General features: G+C 39.9%; 2 protein-coding genes across 8 annotated transcripts in view; one reads left to right on the top strand and one right to left on the bottom strand.

Annotated features, from left to right (window-relative positions):
• The first annotated feature begins 6,450 nt into the window (after nucleotides 1–6,450).
• Nucleotides 6,451–10,941, top strand: lpar2a (lysophosphatidic acid receptor 2a). Of its 2 annotated transcripts, none has more exons than XM_017701565.2 (3): nucleotides 6,451–6,595; nucleotides 7,793–8,672; nucleotides 10,053–10,941. In XM_017701565.2, the coding sequence occupies exons 2-3, from the start codon at nucleotides 7,934–7,936 to the stop codon at nucleotides 10,361–10,363; spliced, it is 1,050 nt and encodes a 349-aa protein (XP_017557054.1). In that variant the 5' UTR covers nucleotides 6,451–6,595; nucleotides 7,793–7,933; the 3' UTR covers nucleotides 10,364–10,941. The 2 variants fall into 2 exon arrangements, with proteins under 2 accessions (XP_017557054.1, XP_037394250.1); XM_037538353.1 differs by lacking the exon at nucleotides 6,451–6,595 and adding an exon at nucleotides 6,603–7,607.
• Nucleotides 10,942–11,017: 76 nt separating this feature from the next.
• Nucleotides 11,018–16,563, bottom strand: part of pbx4 (pre-B-cell leukemia transcription factor 4) — a 42,483-nt gene continuing 36,937 nt past the window's right edge. For all 6 annotated transcript variants that reach the window (XM_037538336.1, XM_037538345.1, XM_017701566.2 and 3 more), the window contains one exon: nucleotides 11,018–14,969. In XM_037538336.1, coding sequence (XP_037394233.1) covers nucleotides 14,877–14,969 — 93 coding nt within the window. In that variant the 3' untranslated portion in view covers nucleotides 11,018–14,876. The remainder of the gene's footprint in view (nucleotides 14,970–16,563) is intronic.

Below are 16,563 nucleotides of genomic sequence, written 5' to 3'. Positions count from 1 at the left end.
AAAGGGCAACACGTATTTTCATATTGTCACAAACTGAAAAACAACAAAAATGGAGATACAAGGTTTTGTTCTGACAGCAGCGATATATGAATATAAAGACAGAGAGAGAATGTTTTATAACAGTTTCAAATGTGACTCAGCCAGCATTTTATAATATCAGATGGAGTTGTTAATGGGTGTATCTTTATCTATGAAGGACTTTGGACTTTACCACGCTTCTGGCCTGGTCTTTATCATTTGTACACAGTCAATCTTTGACCTCTTAACAGTTCATTCACAGTTCTTTAGGAAATGATCTATGAATGTCAAACTACCATGAAATTATGAATCATGCGATCTCTAATTTCACCACATTCTCATGGTTTTTGCTTCTAATTATATTGGCACTTTTCTGAATTGTTAAAAAGCGTAATTTTATACCTGTTTGTAAAGCACGTTTCTGTAGTTCTATCCATCAAAAACTTATCTTTCAACCTCTTTTTTTCCCATTCAAATTAAACATGCTGTATTTACTACTATGCCTTTAAAACTGGTACATGTAAATGATTCTGTTTCTGATTGGCTGCCCTGTATTCAAAAAGCAGTCCTGGGTGAAAGGCGTTCTTATTGTGTCAATATGAAGTGGTGAGATAATCTGCTGTAGGCTGAGAAGGCGGACTTTACAGGAGAGGGCAAAAACACTTCTGCCTTTTAACAGAAGTCAATGTAAAGAGATTGTTTTCTATTGGTCCCTTCATCATGGTAAAGGTGTACAATGGTGTATTGAAATGATGTCGAAAACTAAAAATCCACCAAAATGAAGATGCATGGTTTTCATAGGACAGCGACGACATATGGGCTGGATAGTGAATGGTGCATGATGACCACAGGTCAGCTTTATTTCTGCCCTTGCTTTTACGTTTATTCCACCTATCAAAATCATTAGTAGCACATTAGACATTGATGGTTTTGATCAATTCAAGCATATTACACACATTAATCCCGTTTGTCTTGCGTCTGTGTTGAGAACTATGCCTGGTTTTCATTTGACCTGTAACTGTTACTGTAATGACACATCATGTCTCCACAGAGGTCATTCAGCACCACAAAATCTGCCTGGCACCACATACGAGAACTGAAAATGAATGAAATGAGTAACGTTTTAGAGGAGGACTAAGCTTGAATCTCCTCTTCCTTCGAATCTAACAAGATCTAAATTTCTACATCCACCCTCAGTGTGCTGTGCTGAAGTTTTCAAGTTAAGTCAGGTCAAGTGGCTTTTGTTGTCATTCCATCTATGTACAAGTACACAGTGGAGTGAAATTACGTTCTTCCAGGAACATCATGGTGCAACAACCCCCCACCCCACCCCACCCCACCCCACACACACACATACACCACCACCCCCAATTCCTTGGTCCTGTCCCTCAGTCCTACCTCTTCTCATCAAAAACAAAGGTCTGGCCTTCTGGTTTAAAGAAGAATTCAGAGAAATTTAGTGTGAAATGCTCTGTTCTAGAGGAACTTCCCCAGATTAGAAATGTTCACAGTGGTGTTGATGGGAACCAGACGTCTGAAGAGTTTAACGCCTCTAAAAGCACCTTCACAGAAAGTTATTACATGAAGCATCTCATACGTTGCTTTGTGCTTGTTTTCAGTGCAGCTTTTGACCAAAAGTATTCTCAGTGGAAAGGTACAATCAGGGAGGTGTGACTCGTGCGAGAAAGAAGCAAACTTAATTACAGGGCCAGAGTGGGACTTCTCTCGGCCTCGGGGTAAGGTAAACTCGGAAACCAGCTGAGTGCATTGACTCCACAGTATACGACAGTCTTTTCTCTGCACTTTTAAATGAAATCTGCTCTGCTGGTTGAGAATCTAAGAGATCTTTCTGTGATGGCTTAACTGGGCATAGTTTGTTTGTTGATGTTTATTGGTTCCAAAACTCAAACATCTCCTGAGGGCAGATCATGTTATCATTACTATGTTTTCATTCAGTAATAAAACGGAAGTGTGTCGTTTATGTTCTGTTTGCTTTAGATGGTGATTCTGGACATTTTTTACAGAAGAGTGTGGCTGTAATTCAGTAATAATTAACAGTACATATCATTTAGTGCGATATTTTACAAAATAGATTGCAAAATATAAGATTATTATTAATACATATCATGCCTCATGAATGTACAGTTTTGAATGTACAGAATTTCACCCCCCCCTTCCTTTTTTCATTATTATATTCTGAAAAAACTTTATCCGGTCACAGTCAGACTTGATTCATGATTGATTGATTGACTTGATTTCAGACTTGAAAAATACTCACTAAACTTGCCAATTAATGAATGAGTTGAATCATCGGTGTTTGAGCAGGTAAATCACCAAACTGTGCTGGACGCCAGTCCCCAGGCCTGGAGTTCTGCACCGCTGGATTAAAGCATGTTTAAAGTGTAAAAACTAAAAGTGCACTTATCGTATTAAATACACTTTTTAATAGTACACTTAAATACAGACTTCCTTAACTAGTGAAGAGCAAAATAGTCCCTGAAGAAAACTTATTTATTCAGATTTAACACTATTTTACCATCATCAACATTAAATAGAAAACTCAAAAGATACATGTAGGTTTTGGACATCAAATGAAAATAGATACAGTGACCCCTGGTTCCTATCAGCACCACTGTAAAGAAATACTAGAGAGTAAGCTTCTCCATAATGAGCCATTTCACAGCAAACCACTCAGACTGACTTTGTTTAGATCTCAATCACTGAGTTATGTAGACATTTAGACAAATGAACGGAATCCCCTCTCAAAGCAGCAGCAGCCCAGAACTCCAGCCCACGTTTACAGTGTTCTCTCCCTCCTACAGTCACTCCATATCTTCTTACACATGCCTGGTCTGAGATCACAGATGATTTCAATAATAATAATAATAATAATAATAATAATAATAATAATAATAATAATAATAATGATAAAAATAATAATAATAATAAAAATAATAATAATAAAAAATAATAATGATTATTATTATAGTGCTTTACAGACAATTGGTAAAGCTTAAAAGTAATAGAAGAAACTATGAGTGTTCAGTTAAACTCATATAAGACAATGACTCAGATCAGATTAAAAAGTACCACCGAAATTTTAATGAATGAATTAGTGAGCACTGAGCTTGCCTGTCTAATAGAAAGTGGAACTGAGTTCCACAGTTCAGACGCATAATAGCTGAAGGAGGCCTCCTGTGTTTTCTGTATTTTACTGAATATACAGTACTGTGTGAAAGTTTTATTCATCTACGCAAATTTACCAATTTACCTCAGCAGTGAGTTTATCACCATATACATTACACTCTCAGGTAAAAAGGTATGACACTGTCACTGGGGCAGTATATATATATATATATATGCATAAATCACTATTAATTAATATTCTGTTTTATAAATTTTGTTTATTCAAATATTAACACTTTTCTCAGCAAATAAACACATACTACACAAATAAACAGATTTTGAAAATGTGTTTTGGGTGCCTAAGACTTTCGCACAGTACTGTATTTACATAATGACAGTATCTGCAGATCTAATATCACATCTTGGGACATGCTGTGATGTAGGCGGTGCTTTAAGGTCATGTAGTGTAACGTCTATCCTATAAGATACAGTAAGTCAGTGCAGTTCTTTTAAAACAGGAGTGATATAAACTCCCTGTTTTGGTTTTGTTTTGATGCCTGCTGCTGCATTTTGTATGAGTTTGTACAGGACGTTTGGTTTTCTTAGGAAGCCCAGTGAAAAGAGCATTACAGTAATCAGGTCTGCTTGTAACACATGCATGAACAGGTTTCTCTGCGTCACTCTGAGATAGAAAAAGGCCGAACTTTATCTTGCTGTGCAAAGAAATGTAAAAGTAACTTCATGTAGAAGTTATTGAAGTATGCAATTCTCTTGGGCGCATTAACTTGTTCCACTGAAAAGCAGCAGTGCCAGAACTATGACAATGATCTGATTGATGCGCTTCAGATGTGCTTGATACACGTTTTGTATATTTGTACTATTTGTCACATGTGCTTTGTGTGCTGCATGCAGTATGTGTGACCCAGATGTTACGACGGCTGTTTCTGTGAAGTACGGATTAGTTATTTGACATTCAGTGTTAACAAAATGCATCTTTAGTCTGCATGTGTGAAGTCTCAGTGCCAGCAGCTGTCACGATATGCAATATGCTGAGATAATAGTAATGTCACATATTAGAAATACAATGAAATACTATGAAGATTCTGTTAAACAGGGCTAATTATGCTCTCTTGGTTATCAAACATGCAGTTGGACAGTATTTTTAAGTAGAGATTTTTAATTAAATCTTGCTTTGTGAAGTTTCGCTTCAGTCACTGAATCATATCTTTTTTCCTGTTGAGATTTAGATGTAAGCCAAATTCACTCCAAAGCTCTTTGCAGACATGCTTTGATGTGGTTTTTCTTCAGCAGTGGCTTCTTTTCAAGCCAGGCTCCCACACTTGCCAGTTGTGTGTCGGGCTCTTGATATTACTTTTATTTGAAAAAATGAGTTTGTAGTACTTTGAACTGTTGAAACTTTTTACCTGAACCTTTTCTTGGACACTGTAAGGATGTAAAAATTAAATGTTATGGCACATACACAGAAAGAACATACACTATACTGCCAAAAGTATTCACTCACCCATCCAAATCATTGAATTCAGCTGTTCCAGTCACTTCTATGTCCACAGGTGTATAAAGCCAAGCCCCTAGGCCTGCAGACTGCTTCTACAGACATTAGTGAAAGAATGGGTCACTCTCAGGAGCTCAGTGAATTCCAGCATGGTACTGTGATAGGATGCCACATGTGCAAGTCCACTCATGAAATTTCCTCACTACTAAATATTCCACAGTCAACTGTCAGTGGGATTATAACAAAGTGGAAGCGATTGGGAACGACAGCAACTCAGACACAAAGTGGTAGGCCACGTAAAATGACAGGGTGGGGTCAGCGGATGCTGAGACGCATAGGTTGCCAACTTTCTGCAGAGTCAATCACTACAGACTTCCAAACTTCATGTGGCCCTCTGATTAGCTCAAGAACAGTGTAGAGAGCTATATGGAATGGCCGAGCAGCTGCATCTGAGCCTTACGTCACCAAGCTCAATGCAAAGTTTTGAATGCAGTGGTGTAAAGCGCTGCCACTGGGTTCTAGAACAGGGGAGACGTGTTCTCTGGAGTGACAAATCTCTCTCCTCCATCTGGCAATCTGATGGATAAGTCTGGGTTTGGTGGTTGCCAGGAGAACGGTACTTCTCTGACTCCATTGTGCCAAGTGTAAAGTTTGGTGGAGGGGGATTATGGTGCGGGGTTGTTTGTCAGGAGTTGGGCGCGGCCCCTTAGTTCCAGCGAAAGGAACTCTTAATGCTTCAGCAAACCACAAGATTTTTTTTGACAATTTCATGCTCCCAACTTTGTGGGAACAGTTTGAGGATGACCTCATCCTGTTCCAACATGACACAATGCACAAAGCAAGGTCCATAAAGACATGGATGAGCGAGTTTGGTGTAGAAGAACTTGACTGGTCTGCACAGAGTCCTGACCTCAAACTGATAAAACCACAAGGCAACACTGTTTGTATATTCAAGTAAAAAAACAAAAAAGAAAGAAAATTTCAGGGTTTCATGTCTGGTTCCAGAGCAAAATTAGAATCAAAGAGAAAAATTGATGTAGTGCAACACAGTATGTCAAAGATTACATTCAAATCAATGTAATCACAGTTTTTAATAATATTTTTAAAGCACTACTGTTTTTTTTCTCTGGTAATAAAATATACATTGCATATCATTGCTATTTTTTGAAGTATTGAGATCACCCACTTCTAGCTGTTATGGAAGTCCATTCCCACTACTGAAAATAAAAAAGATCCAGCACCTAATTATTATTCTCTCATTAAGTGAACTGCTATGCCATTATTTTGTAATACCAAGTCTTTATTTTGAGATACTAAGTCAGCATTTTGAGATATCAAGTCTTTCATTTCAGATACAGTCTCATTACTTTGAGATCAAGCCAAGATTATTGGGAGAAACTTTATATATCGCTGTTGTCAGGACAAAACCTTCTATCTCCATTTTTGTCGTTCTTTAGTTTTTGACATAAAAGCTGCTTGGTTTTATACACCTGTGGCCATGGAAGTGATACTGGAAATATAATGCATCTATATTTGCATATACATTTTTTATTTTACAATAAATTAATAAGAATTATTACAAAAATAAAGACCTGGTATTGCAAAACAACGGCACGGCAATTCATTTCATAGTGAAAATTAGGCGCTGGAATGCTGCTCCAGAAATTCCAGCGTGTGTCATGTTGGTGAGCGTTAAGGCGTCAGATGCAGTACAGTTATTACTCGGGCGTCGTAGGAGACGTAATAAATCCCAGCCAATCAGAGAGGCGGAATCTCAGCCAGAGTTTTCGGACACGAGCCGTAAGTCATATCGCCGCTGAAGAAGGGTGTCGAGGCGTTAGCCGCCGGAGAAAGAACACCCATGTAGGACCACCAGAACCAAACCAGCAGAAACATTTCTGGGATTTTGAGGGCGCAGCTGGAAAGTCGAGGCTGAGGGTGAGTAACTCTGTCTGTGAGGAATCTCTGTCGACACGTTTCAGGTCTTTCGGCGGAGTTTCAGAAGCGGGGGGTGATCTATCTTCCGTGTTGTTATCGGGAATTGTGTCTCATGTTCAAGGAACAGTTGCCTTGGAGGAGACCAGCGGGATCAGATCCAGTCGAGGACTGAGGCGGGGAGGCCAACAGCTCGACGTAGCTGCCTCCATAATGTCGTTTAGTGTCGATGGGTTGGAGTTTTGCTGTTTTTCCCTCCTTTTTAAAGTTTGGTTCAGTCTCTGAAAACCGACACCTCTCACTCACATCCTCACCTCCTCACCTCCACTGACCGTCCATTGTTCGTTCAGGAAAACCAGAGAAACCGGAACGCTGTTGTCAGATGTGGACTTTGGGTCAGTGCAGTCACTGATCGAGACTTTGAGAAGGGTCGAAGCTGAAGTAACTGCGGCATCATTTAAGGTGGAGCGGGACAGTTCGAGCAAGAAGCTGACTTCAGCCTCATGGAGAAGGGTGACTGATTTCACAGCGTGTTCTCAAAGCCAGTCAGCCAATTTGAGTTGTGTTCGATTTCCCCGCTCCACCTTAAGTGCTACAGCAACTACGTTCTGGAACCCACAGGCGCGGACCGCAGCTGCTGTACGATTTAAGGTGGAACGCGGAATTCGAATAATAAGATGGAGAAGCAGCTTCTTAAGCAGTGAAACATCAGTGCAGAGAGGCCAGATTTACCTGACATCCCTGGGCTTCATGTGAATCTGGCAGCTAAATTTAGTGTAACTGCGACGAAAACGACTCTTGTAATCGTGATTTGCTCTCAGGGTTGGGTTATAGGCAAAGGTCTGTGGTTTCTAAATGCCTCACATTACGTACTGCTGAGTCAGATGTGTTCTGATTACTTTATTGATTTCAATTAGGGCTGTTCCACGTGCAGAAGCATAGAAGCAGCCTCTAAAAGAAAGTGTGCTTTCCTTAGAAGAATCCTCTGAATTCTGTAAAAGCTCCAGGCTGTTCAGTAAGTGTGTCACGTCCACTTGTCCTTTTAGTTCCATGTTATGTCTGTTGGGAAATGTAAAAATCACCTCCAGGGCTTTTAAGCTTTTAAACCCATGCAGTAATCCAGACACCTTAAACAGGTCCCTGAAGAAATTCACCTCCACTCTTGTGTTCTGATATACCTTCTTACTTTTCTTTTACTAGGACACAAGCTGGACATCTGATGGGTTGCCGCCTTAGTTTGATGTGGCTGTTTCCTATGGTGGGTGATTTACTACCACAGGAAAGGGAAATCTAGCTGACACCGGTCGGGTCATTTCTCTGACCCTGAGCCTTTCCTTGGCAATGCACTCTGAAGAGTGCGAGGGACTCGGGCAGAATGTCACGTTCTTCTACGCTCAGAGTAAGAAGAACATCAGTGCGCAGTGGAAGTCAATTGACTTTGTGGTGGTTGGACTTGGAGTGCCTGTCTGCATCTTGATCATCCTCGCCAACCTGATGGTCATGGTGGCCATCATCTGGAACCGCCGCTTCCACTTCCCCATCTACTACTTGCTGGGGAACATGGCAGCAGCTGACCTCTTTGCGGGCATCTCCTACCTCAATCTCATATTTCACACCGGCCCTTGGACCATCGGGCTGTCCAAACAGCAGTGGTTAGTCCGCGGAGCCCTGATAGAGATGAGTTTGACGGCCTCGGTGGTCAACCTGCTGGCCGTGGCTTTAGAGCGCCATCAGACTATCTTCACCATGCAGCTGCACAGCACCATGTCCAACCGCCGTGTGGTGCTGCTCATTGTGGCTATCTGGGCACTGGCTATCATCATGGGCCTGGTGCCCACCATGGGCTGGAACTGTGTGTGTCAGCTGGACCAGTGCTCCACCGTGGCCCCACTTTACTCCCGGAGCTTCCTGGTGTTCTGGGCCTTGCTCAACCTCCTCACTTTCTCTATCATGGTGGCCATCTACACGCGAATTTTTGTCTACGTTCGGCGGAAGAGCCAGAACATGGCCCTGAGCTCTATTCCGGTCACAGATGGCGACACCCTTGTGGGCCTGATGAAGACGGTCTCCATGATTCTGGGTAAGGTGGTGCTTTTTCTCTGTACTAGGTTGCACAGCATGTCGACCTCTCGTAGTATTGGCCTTTACTAGAGTTATTAACAAATTTGAATGGTTCATTTTTACCTAATAAATCAGAACTGTGAGCAGCTAAGCATCCATATGTTGCACATGACAACCACGTCAATGGCAGCCAGACAGCCTGTAAGTTGATTTAATGGCCTTCTTGGCCCAAAACAAACAGAACCGTCACCACTTGGATAAAACATTTTAAGTGTTTTTCTCACAAGTTAAATGCTTAAAGGATCAGTTTAGATTTGTACTTTTTTTTTTAATTTACATTCTTCAACTGAAGTGCAGAAAAAAAGATTTCCCACACTAACAGCCCACCATCTGAGTGTGTTTTGAGTGTGCATTGAAAAAGGGCTGATTTGACACTACTGCGAAGTGTTCTAAAGCTAGAGAACATATCAGGGCTGATTCAGGGCTAACGCTACACATTAAAAGACATTTGAGAAGGAAAACAGTGGGACAAATATAATTACTTTTATGCATATTAAAGCTGCAGACATTGTGGTTTTGACATTTAGATCGTCCAGCTTAACAGTTAGGACAGAGTTGATTGACCGTACATTTGTCAGTGAGCTAAAGCTTATTTATATGAACAACTATGATGTGTAAGTCCTGTTTTCCCAGCTTCAGTACATGCAAAGCCTGCATGTGCACCCTCAAGGTCATACTTAAAGAACTGCAGGGCTTAGGGCACAGTTTTAAAAGTAAGTTATTTTGGACTTAGTGTAAATCTTACTAGTCACTGTAAATAAGATTATATTTCTAAAAATCTTTATAAAATGGTTGTGTTGTGGGCAATACTGCTGCCATCCACATAGTAGACCAAGGTTCATTTCCCATCATACTTTACCAATAAGAGTCACTAGGCAAGAATAGTAATGCTACTTTTACCCACCTCTGCGACATTATTACACTGTAAGTGGCCCTGGATAAATGCCATAGCGTCGGCTAAATGCCATATATGTAATAGCAGATGTAGTGGAGGTTTAAGAGAAAAAGTAAGTATATTATAATATTGTAGTTTACTTTAAGAGAAGTAATGAAGTACAGTACATGTAACAGTTTGCAAGTTTTCCTGGTATGCAGTCTGTTTTTTTGGGTCCTTTCGGAATGTTAATTGTACAGTGACGCTTTCTGGGAAACAGATGTTCATGGGCAGAAACGGCAGTTCCTAATGAAAACGAGTCAGTGAATCTTTCAAGTGCGATTCACTGTTTGTGGCTGTGTTGTGCAGAAAACAGGATGTGGGACCTGACACTCAAACCACATGAAGATTTGTGACAGCTGATGTTCTCCCCTTTTATTTGCACATTGTCTCATTTGTCGTCAGGTGCCTTTGTGATCTGCTGGACTCCGGGTTTGGTCATCCTTTTGCTGGACGGGCTGCAGTGTACGGAATGCCAGGTTCTGAAATACGAGAAATACTGCCTGGTCGTGGCCGAGTGCAACTCCCTGGTGAACCCCATCATCTACTCGTGCCGGGATAAGGACATGAGGACTACATTCAAGCGCATTCTGTGCTTCCTCTGCAGGCGAGGGAGGGAGCAGGAGGATGACCCTTCCACTGTCCAGTGTGACACTCTGAAAAGAGAGTGTTTGCTGACAGACAAATGTTCAGACAAGTACAACAACGCTCTGTAAAGGTTCCTTGTCTTAGCAAGGACTCAAAGTACTGGCCCTTACGAAACTAATGAAATCATCATCGTTTAGTCTTGGGCACATGCGACTTTGAACATGTGAGCTGAACATGTTCTCACTACTTCTGTTTTATGGATGTAAGACGAGTATGAAATGTTGGCTAACTTCTTTTTTTAAAAAAAGGGAAATGTACCAATAGACACATTTAACCCTTTAACATGAGTCTTAGTCTTTTACAGTCCTACTGTAAGTGTCTTTAGTCTCAGTAATTGTGAACTCTCTGGTCGTTGGATTGAGGAAACATCGAAAAAGCATTTTTGAACACTTTTTTCAGTGGTGTGTTTTTTTTTTATTTATTTTTCACTGGCATTTTAGAGAGCTGGCTGAACCATTTTGCTGTGTGTTAGTGGCAAGAGTGTTGGTGCTTTGTCTTCATAGTTGGCATAACGTATCGCACTGGTATACCAATGTGGTTTTGCACCAGTTTCATTTGAATGGCTGTATAACTGATGTGTGTTTGCAGAACAGTGTATGGATTCTGACAAATGTTGCATGGCAAAATATACGATTTAAACAAACCATTTTTTTTGTACATGTTCATGGTGCATAACTCATCTAAATGACAAAGCACACACCAAAGATCAAAAGCACACTAGATTATTTTATTAGTTTTTGTTTTTCTAATAAGGAACACTACAATTCTCATATTTCTTTTGTTTTTTTTCCTCTTACTAGAACAGTTCTAAAGTTGAGGTATAAAAGGAGTTCATAACAGACTAGCAAGTCTGAAAATGGCAAGGTTTATATACAAGAGAAATGGAAAGAAGAGGAGAGGTAGAGAAAGGGGATTGGTGAGTACAGAAGGAGGGAAAGACGGGAGGAAGAAGGATATACTACAGTTTACGAAAATAATAGAAAAGTATAAGTTTTTTGTCATTTGTTATGGTGCAGTAGAATTAACCTCGGCTCATGAAGTGGTCTAGCTGGTCTGACAGGGGGGTTTCGCAAAGTATATCAGAGCAAAAGTTCTGATCCAGGATCAGTCTTTGTGGGTGAGATAATTCCAATCAGTGCTTTTACTGGTACATGCATATCAGCCTCGACCGTTATGCTGTGTTTGCAAGGTGTTCGTAGAGTGAACTCTCCTCCCATTCAGCTTGTTTTCAGCTTGTGTGAAGTTATTTTAAGACTAACTGCAATGTGTGAATGTCAGCAAGAGATGAAATTTCAGTCATCTTTCACAGGAAGCTACTTGCACTTGAAACTGTGGTGTGAAACATGCTCCTTCGTACTGCAGTGATGCTGATTCCACCATGATTAGCAATGAAAATGAAAGAAGCGCCAACAACTGTAAAGTTTCAGACACGTATCTGACTGCACATCTGACCTGCTTCAAGAAGTGTAGAAAGTCACATTAAAGCACAACGATGGAGTATCAGTGTGCATGCCCTGCCTTAAGTGCTGGGATAGTTAATGATGGAGCTTGCTATAATGAGCAAGAATACCTCACATAAACAAAACTACAACCATCGTAATCCCACACATTAACTTTTTGTCTAGTAATACAGTTACCACTGCTCTAGGTTCTCAATCCTGTCTTCTGCAACCCAAATTATTCCCTATTTTTGTTGTATTCAAGGTCCTGAAGCATCTGAGCCAGGTAATCAACACTCTACACCCCTTAATAAGGTGTCTATTACAGATAAAATACATCAATATGAGAGGGGGTTCTTGCGGACTGAATTGGGAAGCACTGCTCTAGACCCTAACACCAGTGTGGAACCCTTGAGAACCTGTAACTGTGCCGTTAGAGCATGGCTAATCGCTGCGCCCTACAAAAAGTAGTGTTTCAACCTAGGCCAAAGTCCTGGGAGGACCAAAGCTCTTTACTAACCCTTTCAACTAACCCTGGTTTAACTTAAAGGGCTTGACAGTTAGCTCAACTACCAAATTAGGTGCCATCCAAGGCAGGGGATACAAGACCTGTAAGACAATCAGTGCCTACCTTCAATTGCAACGAGCAAAAACCTTTTACTAAACTCTTTGCCGTTATTGTTGGTTGATGCTATTATCTATTTAGCAATGACTGTACGCGATTTAATTTGGGATCACGAGGAAATTTCTCACTGCACCATGCACAAATATTACCTCTAACAAAAAACACAAAAAAACCTCCAAAACCCAAATTTAAAGTCAAACAAAACTTAAAATAAACATTACAAAGTACTCTAACTCATCAGCAGAGTAAAGGCAAAACAAACCAGGCATTAAAAAAAGGGAAAAAAAAACATGTAAGTATATAAAAAGAGAAGTACACTGAAACATTCCACAATCTGTACAATGACATCCATAGATGACCGGTACAAAAAGGAGAAAGGAAGAAAAAAAAAACAAAACAAAATTAAACATAATTTGGTGTAATAATAGCATTAGTTATAAGACAGCCATATGAAATATTTGAACTAAAATTATTCTATACATGACACTATGATCTGGGTAAATCCTTAGAAAGGTCCTTAGAGTTTGTTCTTTCATACATATAAACAAAACCCCTCTTATGTCTCAGTGTTGAGTCCTTTGTGTAACAATTTCCATTCATGTATCAAAAACCTGGTACTACCATGGTCCAACTGTATTAAAAAGAAAGAGAGCGATAGACGAGCGTTAAAAACAACACGACCCAGCATACCATATCTCCTGTGTCAGAAAAACGATACTCGAGATTGGTTTGTTATTCCTCAATGTTGGCTGCAGTCCACCTATTTCAAATTCAGAACATGTCTGCTGCTAGTTTTTGGTTAAACTTCAAAGGAGAAAAGCCCTTGTTGCTTGGCCATGTTAACTGTTTTTTTTTTTAAAAAAGAAAGGAGTTCCTGTGTTATGAAGCATAAAATGCTAAGCAAAAGAAGGGACGGCATGTGCTTTTATGGCATGCTATTATTACGGAATGGGTGCTTTCAATTGCACATACAATACAATCAGTTATAAAAAAACTAACTGACAAGACCAAAAAAAAGAAGAAAAAAAAAAAACAAAACAAAAAAGAAACCCACATATCCTGTGCACACTCATGCGCACACACATATATGTACCACGAGAGGCCATCGGACAACACATACAGAAGCACAAAATCAAAACGATTCCCTACAGTATCCGCTTCCTCCCAAACTGTAACAAGCACAATTTACATCTACATTTATGAGACACTCTCATAAGCATCTAGTATTTAACATTTTTGGTTTTGAAGAGTACAGGTAAAGACTGCAGTCTGCTAGCACTGGATCTTTTCCGGTGTGTCACTGCATCTGGGGGCTGATGCAAAGCCATAGTGAAGCACGCTGTACTGCAAAAAGCCTCACGGTCGCAGAGTCCTGGAGGGGCAGTACACCGTGTGCATGTACATGATACATGATGCATGATACGGTTATTTATTCATTTTGTTTTTTTTGGTCTGTCATATCCTCTTCTTTCTGTAGCATTTCTTTATGTAAAATTAACAATGAAAACAAAAATCTCAAACTGACAAGCTACGCAACTGGAATCTCTAAAACAGCTTTGAAGCCTACATGCATGGAAGACAGATTTATCTCTTGAAGTAAAAAACAAAAAACAAACAAAAAAAAAAAGACTAGCAACTCCCAGCCCAATTCTACAGCACTGCTCCACATACCATCCACTCCCTTGCTAACAAAGTGAAAAACTAATAAAAGTCTACAGTGTACTTTTATTTGGTGGCTGGTGCATTATTTGTGGGAAGGTGTATTACAAAAAAAAAAAATCAAAAAGAAAACCAGAACTGAACAAAACCTCTACTTCTCTTAAAAGACTCAGCAGACTGAGGCAAATGTAGCCCCTAGCTGCAAGGGTTACATTTTTCTTGCCCTCTGCTCCTGTTCAGACCTGCCCTCCATTTCTCTAGAAGTAACTGTTACAAATGACTCCGCAACCATTCTAGGCGCACAACGCTGTTGTCTTCTCCATTTCTACCCTCACTCTTCTCAAAACTCATTAATATTTGTGCTTAGTTGATTCTCTGAACAGCGGAATGCAACAGAGCGTAAATGCGCATGAATCTTGCAATAACAAAACTAGCTACCCTAATTTACTTATGCAGCTTTAAAGTACATAAAGGAAAACATTGACAAAACAAGCTCTAAATGGGGACTGAGGAAATTTTGCATGTCTTTGCGTTTCAGTTGTCTGAGGTTGTTCTTTGATGAACAAAAGGAGATTTGACTGCTGACAGCACTTTGGTTTCAGCAGGAAGGGAAGAGCTCCTGTGTGGTCTTCACTGGCTGAATGAATGGGTCAGAAAACGTGTTCGAATGTTTGTAGTCTGTGGCCCATCAAAGCCCACAGTGGAGCTGACCGACAAAGTGGAACTTGGGGGGAAAAAACGTTTGCCAGCTTTAACAGATGCCAGTGTAACAAAAGCAGAGATCGAGGAGGAAGCAGGGCTGTACTGGTGGAAGAGTTCATATTGTGAGCATGGTGGCGGGGGTGGAAGCTCCGTGTCTCAGGTGGAGGTGTCCGAATGGACGCTGCTGGGATGTCCAGGTGGAGGGGTGATGGAGGAGGGCTTGGGGTTGTCCTGCCAGCTGCTGTTGGCCTGCAGCAAAACAGGAATAGAGAGATTTGCACTCTACGCAGATGTTATGATTACTGTACAGCAGAGAACAGGCAACAGTCTAACCAAAGCTGTTGCTTATAAAAAGCCCAATTATTCTGATCATTTGAATTGGCTGGGACATCACTGAAGTTTAGTAATGTCTTTAAATTGTAGACATGAAAGTGCAACTTCCAACTGGTTCCTCTAGATAGGCTGCTACAACTGTTTTTTTTCTGGGCCACTTGTCGAGAGGACAAATAACACACCTACAACAATTTAAAAGAATATTTTTTTTGTGATGCACAGCTGCCAAACAAGTGTTTCAGACAACAGCACAAACTAGAACAGTATAAACTATTTGCAAAGCAATGTTTAATTAATGTTCTCAGAGTGGAAGTATGATGTACAGTAGTCAGTGAAAGTCACACATGGGGTACTCAAAATTACAAAGAAGGATATGGTGGTCAGTGACGGCTCTTGAGAGCTGCTGAGGTAGGCAGAGCCAAAATGAGCCTTGGTCATGGCATTTATGTTCATTTTTACTTTGGCTAGTAATGAGTGATTCATTTTTTTAACTTATCAACATAGAACCTCATAACTATTCTCCAGCATTATGTTAACTTTTTAAGTTTTTCTAATGAGTATATTGCAGTTGTCAGGGCCTCACGCTAATCGAAACCAGGTTCACATTATGTAGAATATGTTTAATATGGGCTGTTTACTTCAAAAATGCTTATGTCTGGTCCTACCCATCATGACTATGTTTCATGTCCCATACATGGAACATTTTTTAATATTTCAGCACATTAATACAAAATTCAGTTGATGTGTGCGTATATCAAGTGTGCATATTAGTCTTGCGGGTTAACGATTAACGTTAAAGAACGGTCAGTTATTATTATTTTTTCTTTCTATTTATTTATTTACTTACTTAATTATCATTATTATGATTTATTATTATTATTTTTTTTTTTTTTCTTTCTCTCTCCTCCCTTCTTCTCTTTCTTTCCTGTCCTCTTTTTTATTGCCTGTCAGGCCTGGCCAAACAAATAAAATAAAAACCTTAACAAGAATAGGCTTTAGTAACCTATAGAGCTTTTTCTTGTGAAAACAAATATGTTTGGTACATCAGTACATTCGGATTACCATTCCGATTGCAAAAATGGCCAGACATGACAGGTTAAAAAAAAAAAAAAAAAAAAAAAAGAACGGTCAGTTTTCAATCAAAAGAATTCGCTGAAATCTGCATTCCAGGTGGGGCTGGACCATATGGGCAAAACACTAGATTTCAATTATATTACTACATATTTTAACTACAATACTTTGCAGTGCATTAAAACATATTGCTTTTATTAGGATGCAACAACACAGGAACTGACAGCTTATGCATTTATTCAATAATAATAGCAGTATATAAACATTATTACATATTAAATGTAGACATTAGGATTAGATCTATCTGGATTAGCATTACAGAGAAATCTAACGCGTATTTGTAGAGGGTTACAAGTGCAGGAAAATGAATAAAATGCAGATATTTTACAAGTGCAGTACCCAGCACTGAGTAAATGTTTTTTCTTTCATCAGATACTGG

This window comes from Pygocentrus nattereri, chromosome 1 (genome assembly GCF_015220715.1).
Source record: "Pygocentrus nattereri isolate fPygNat1 chromosome 1, fPygNat1.pri, whole genome shotgun sequence".
NCBI classification, from domain to species: domain Eukaryota; kingdom Metazoa; phylum Chordata; class Actinopteri; order Characiformes; family Serrasalmidae; genus Pygocentrus; species Pygocentrus nattereri.
This window is presented reverse-complemented; position numbering and strand designations above follow the sequence as displayed.

Excerpts from the sequence above, each read along its gene's own strand:
- lpar2a (XM_017701565.2), top strand. The coding sequence starts at position 7,934 with ATGCACTCTGAAGAGTGCGAGGGACTCGGGCAGAATGTCACGTTCTTC. Across the intron at positions 8,673-10,052 it reads GACGGTCTCCATGATTCTGG|GTGCCTTTGTGATCTGCTGG; the intron begins GTAAGGTGGTGC and ends ATTTGTCGTCAG.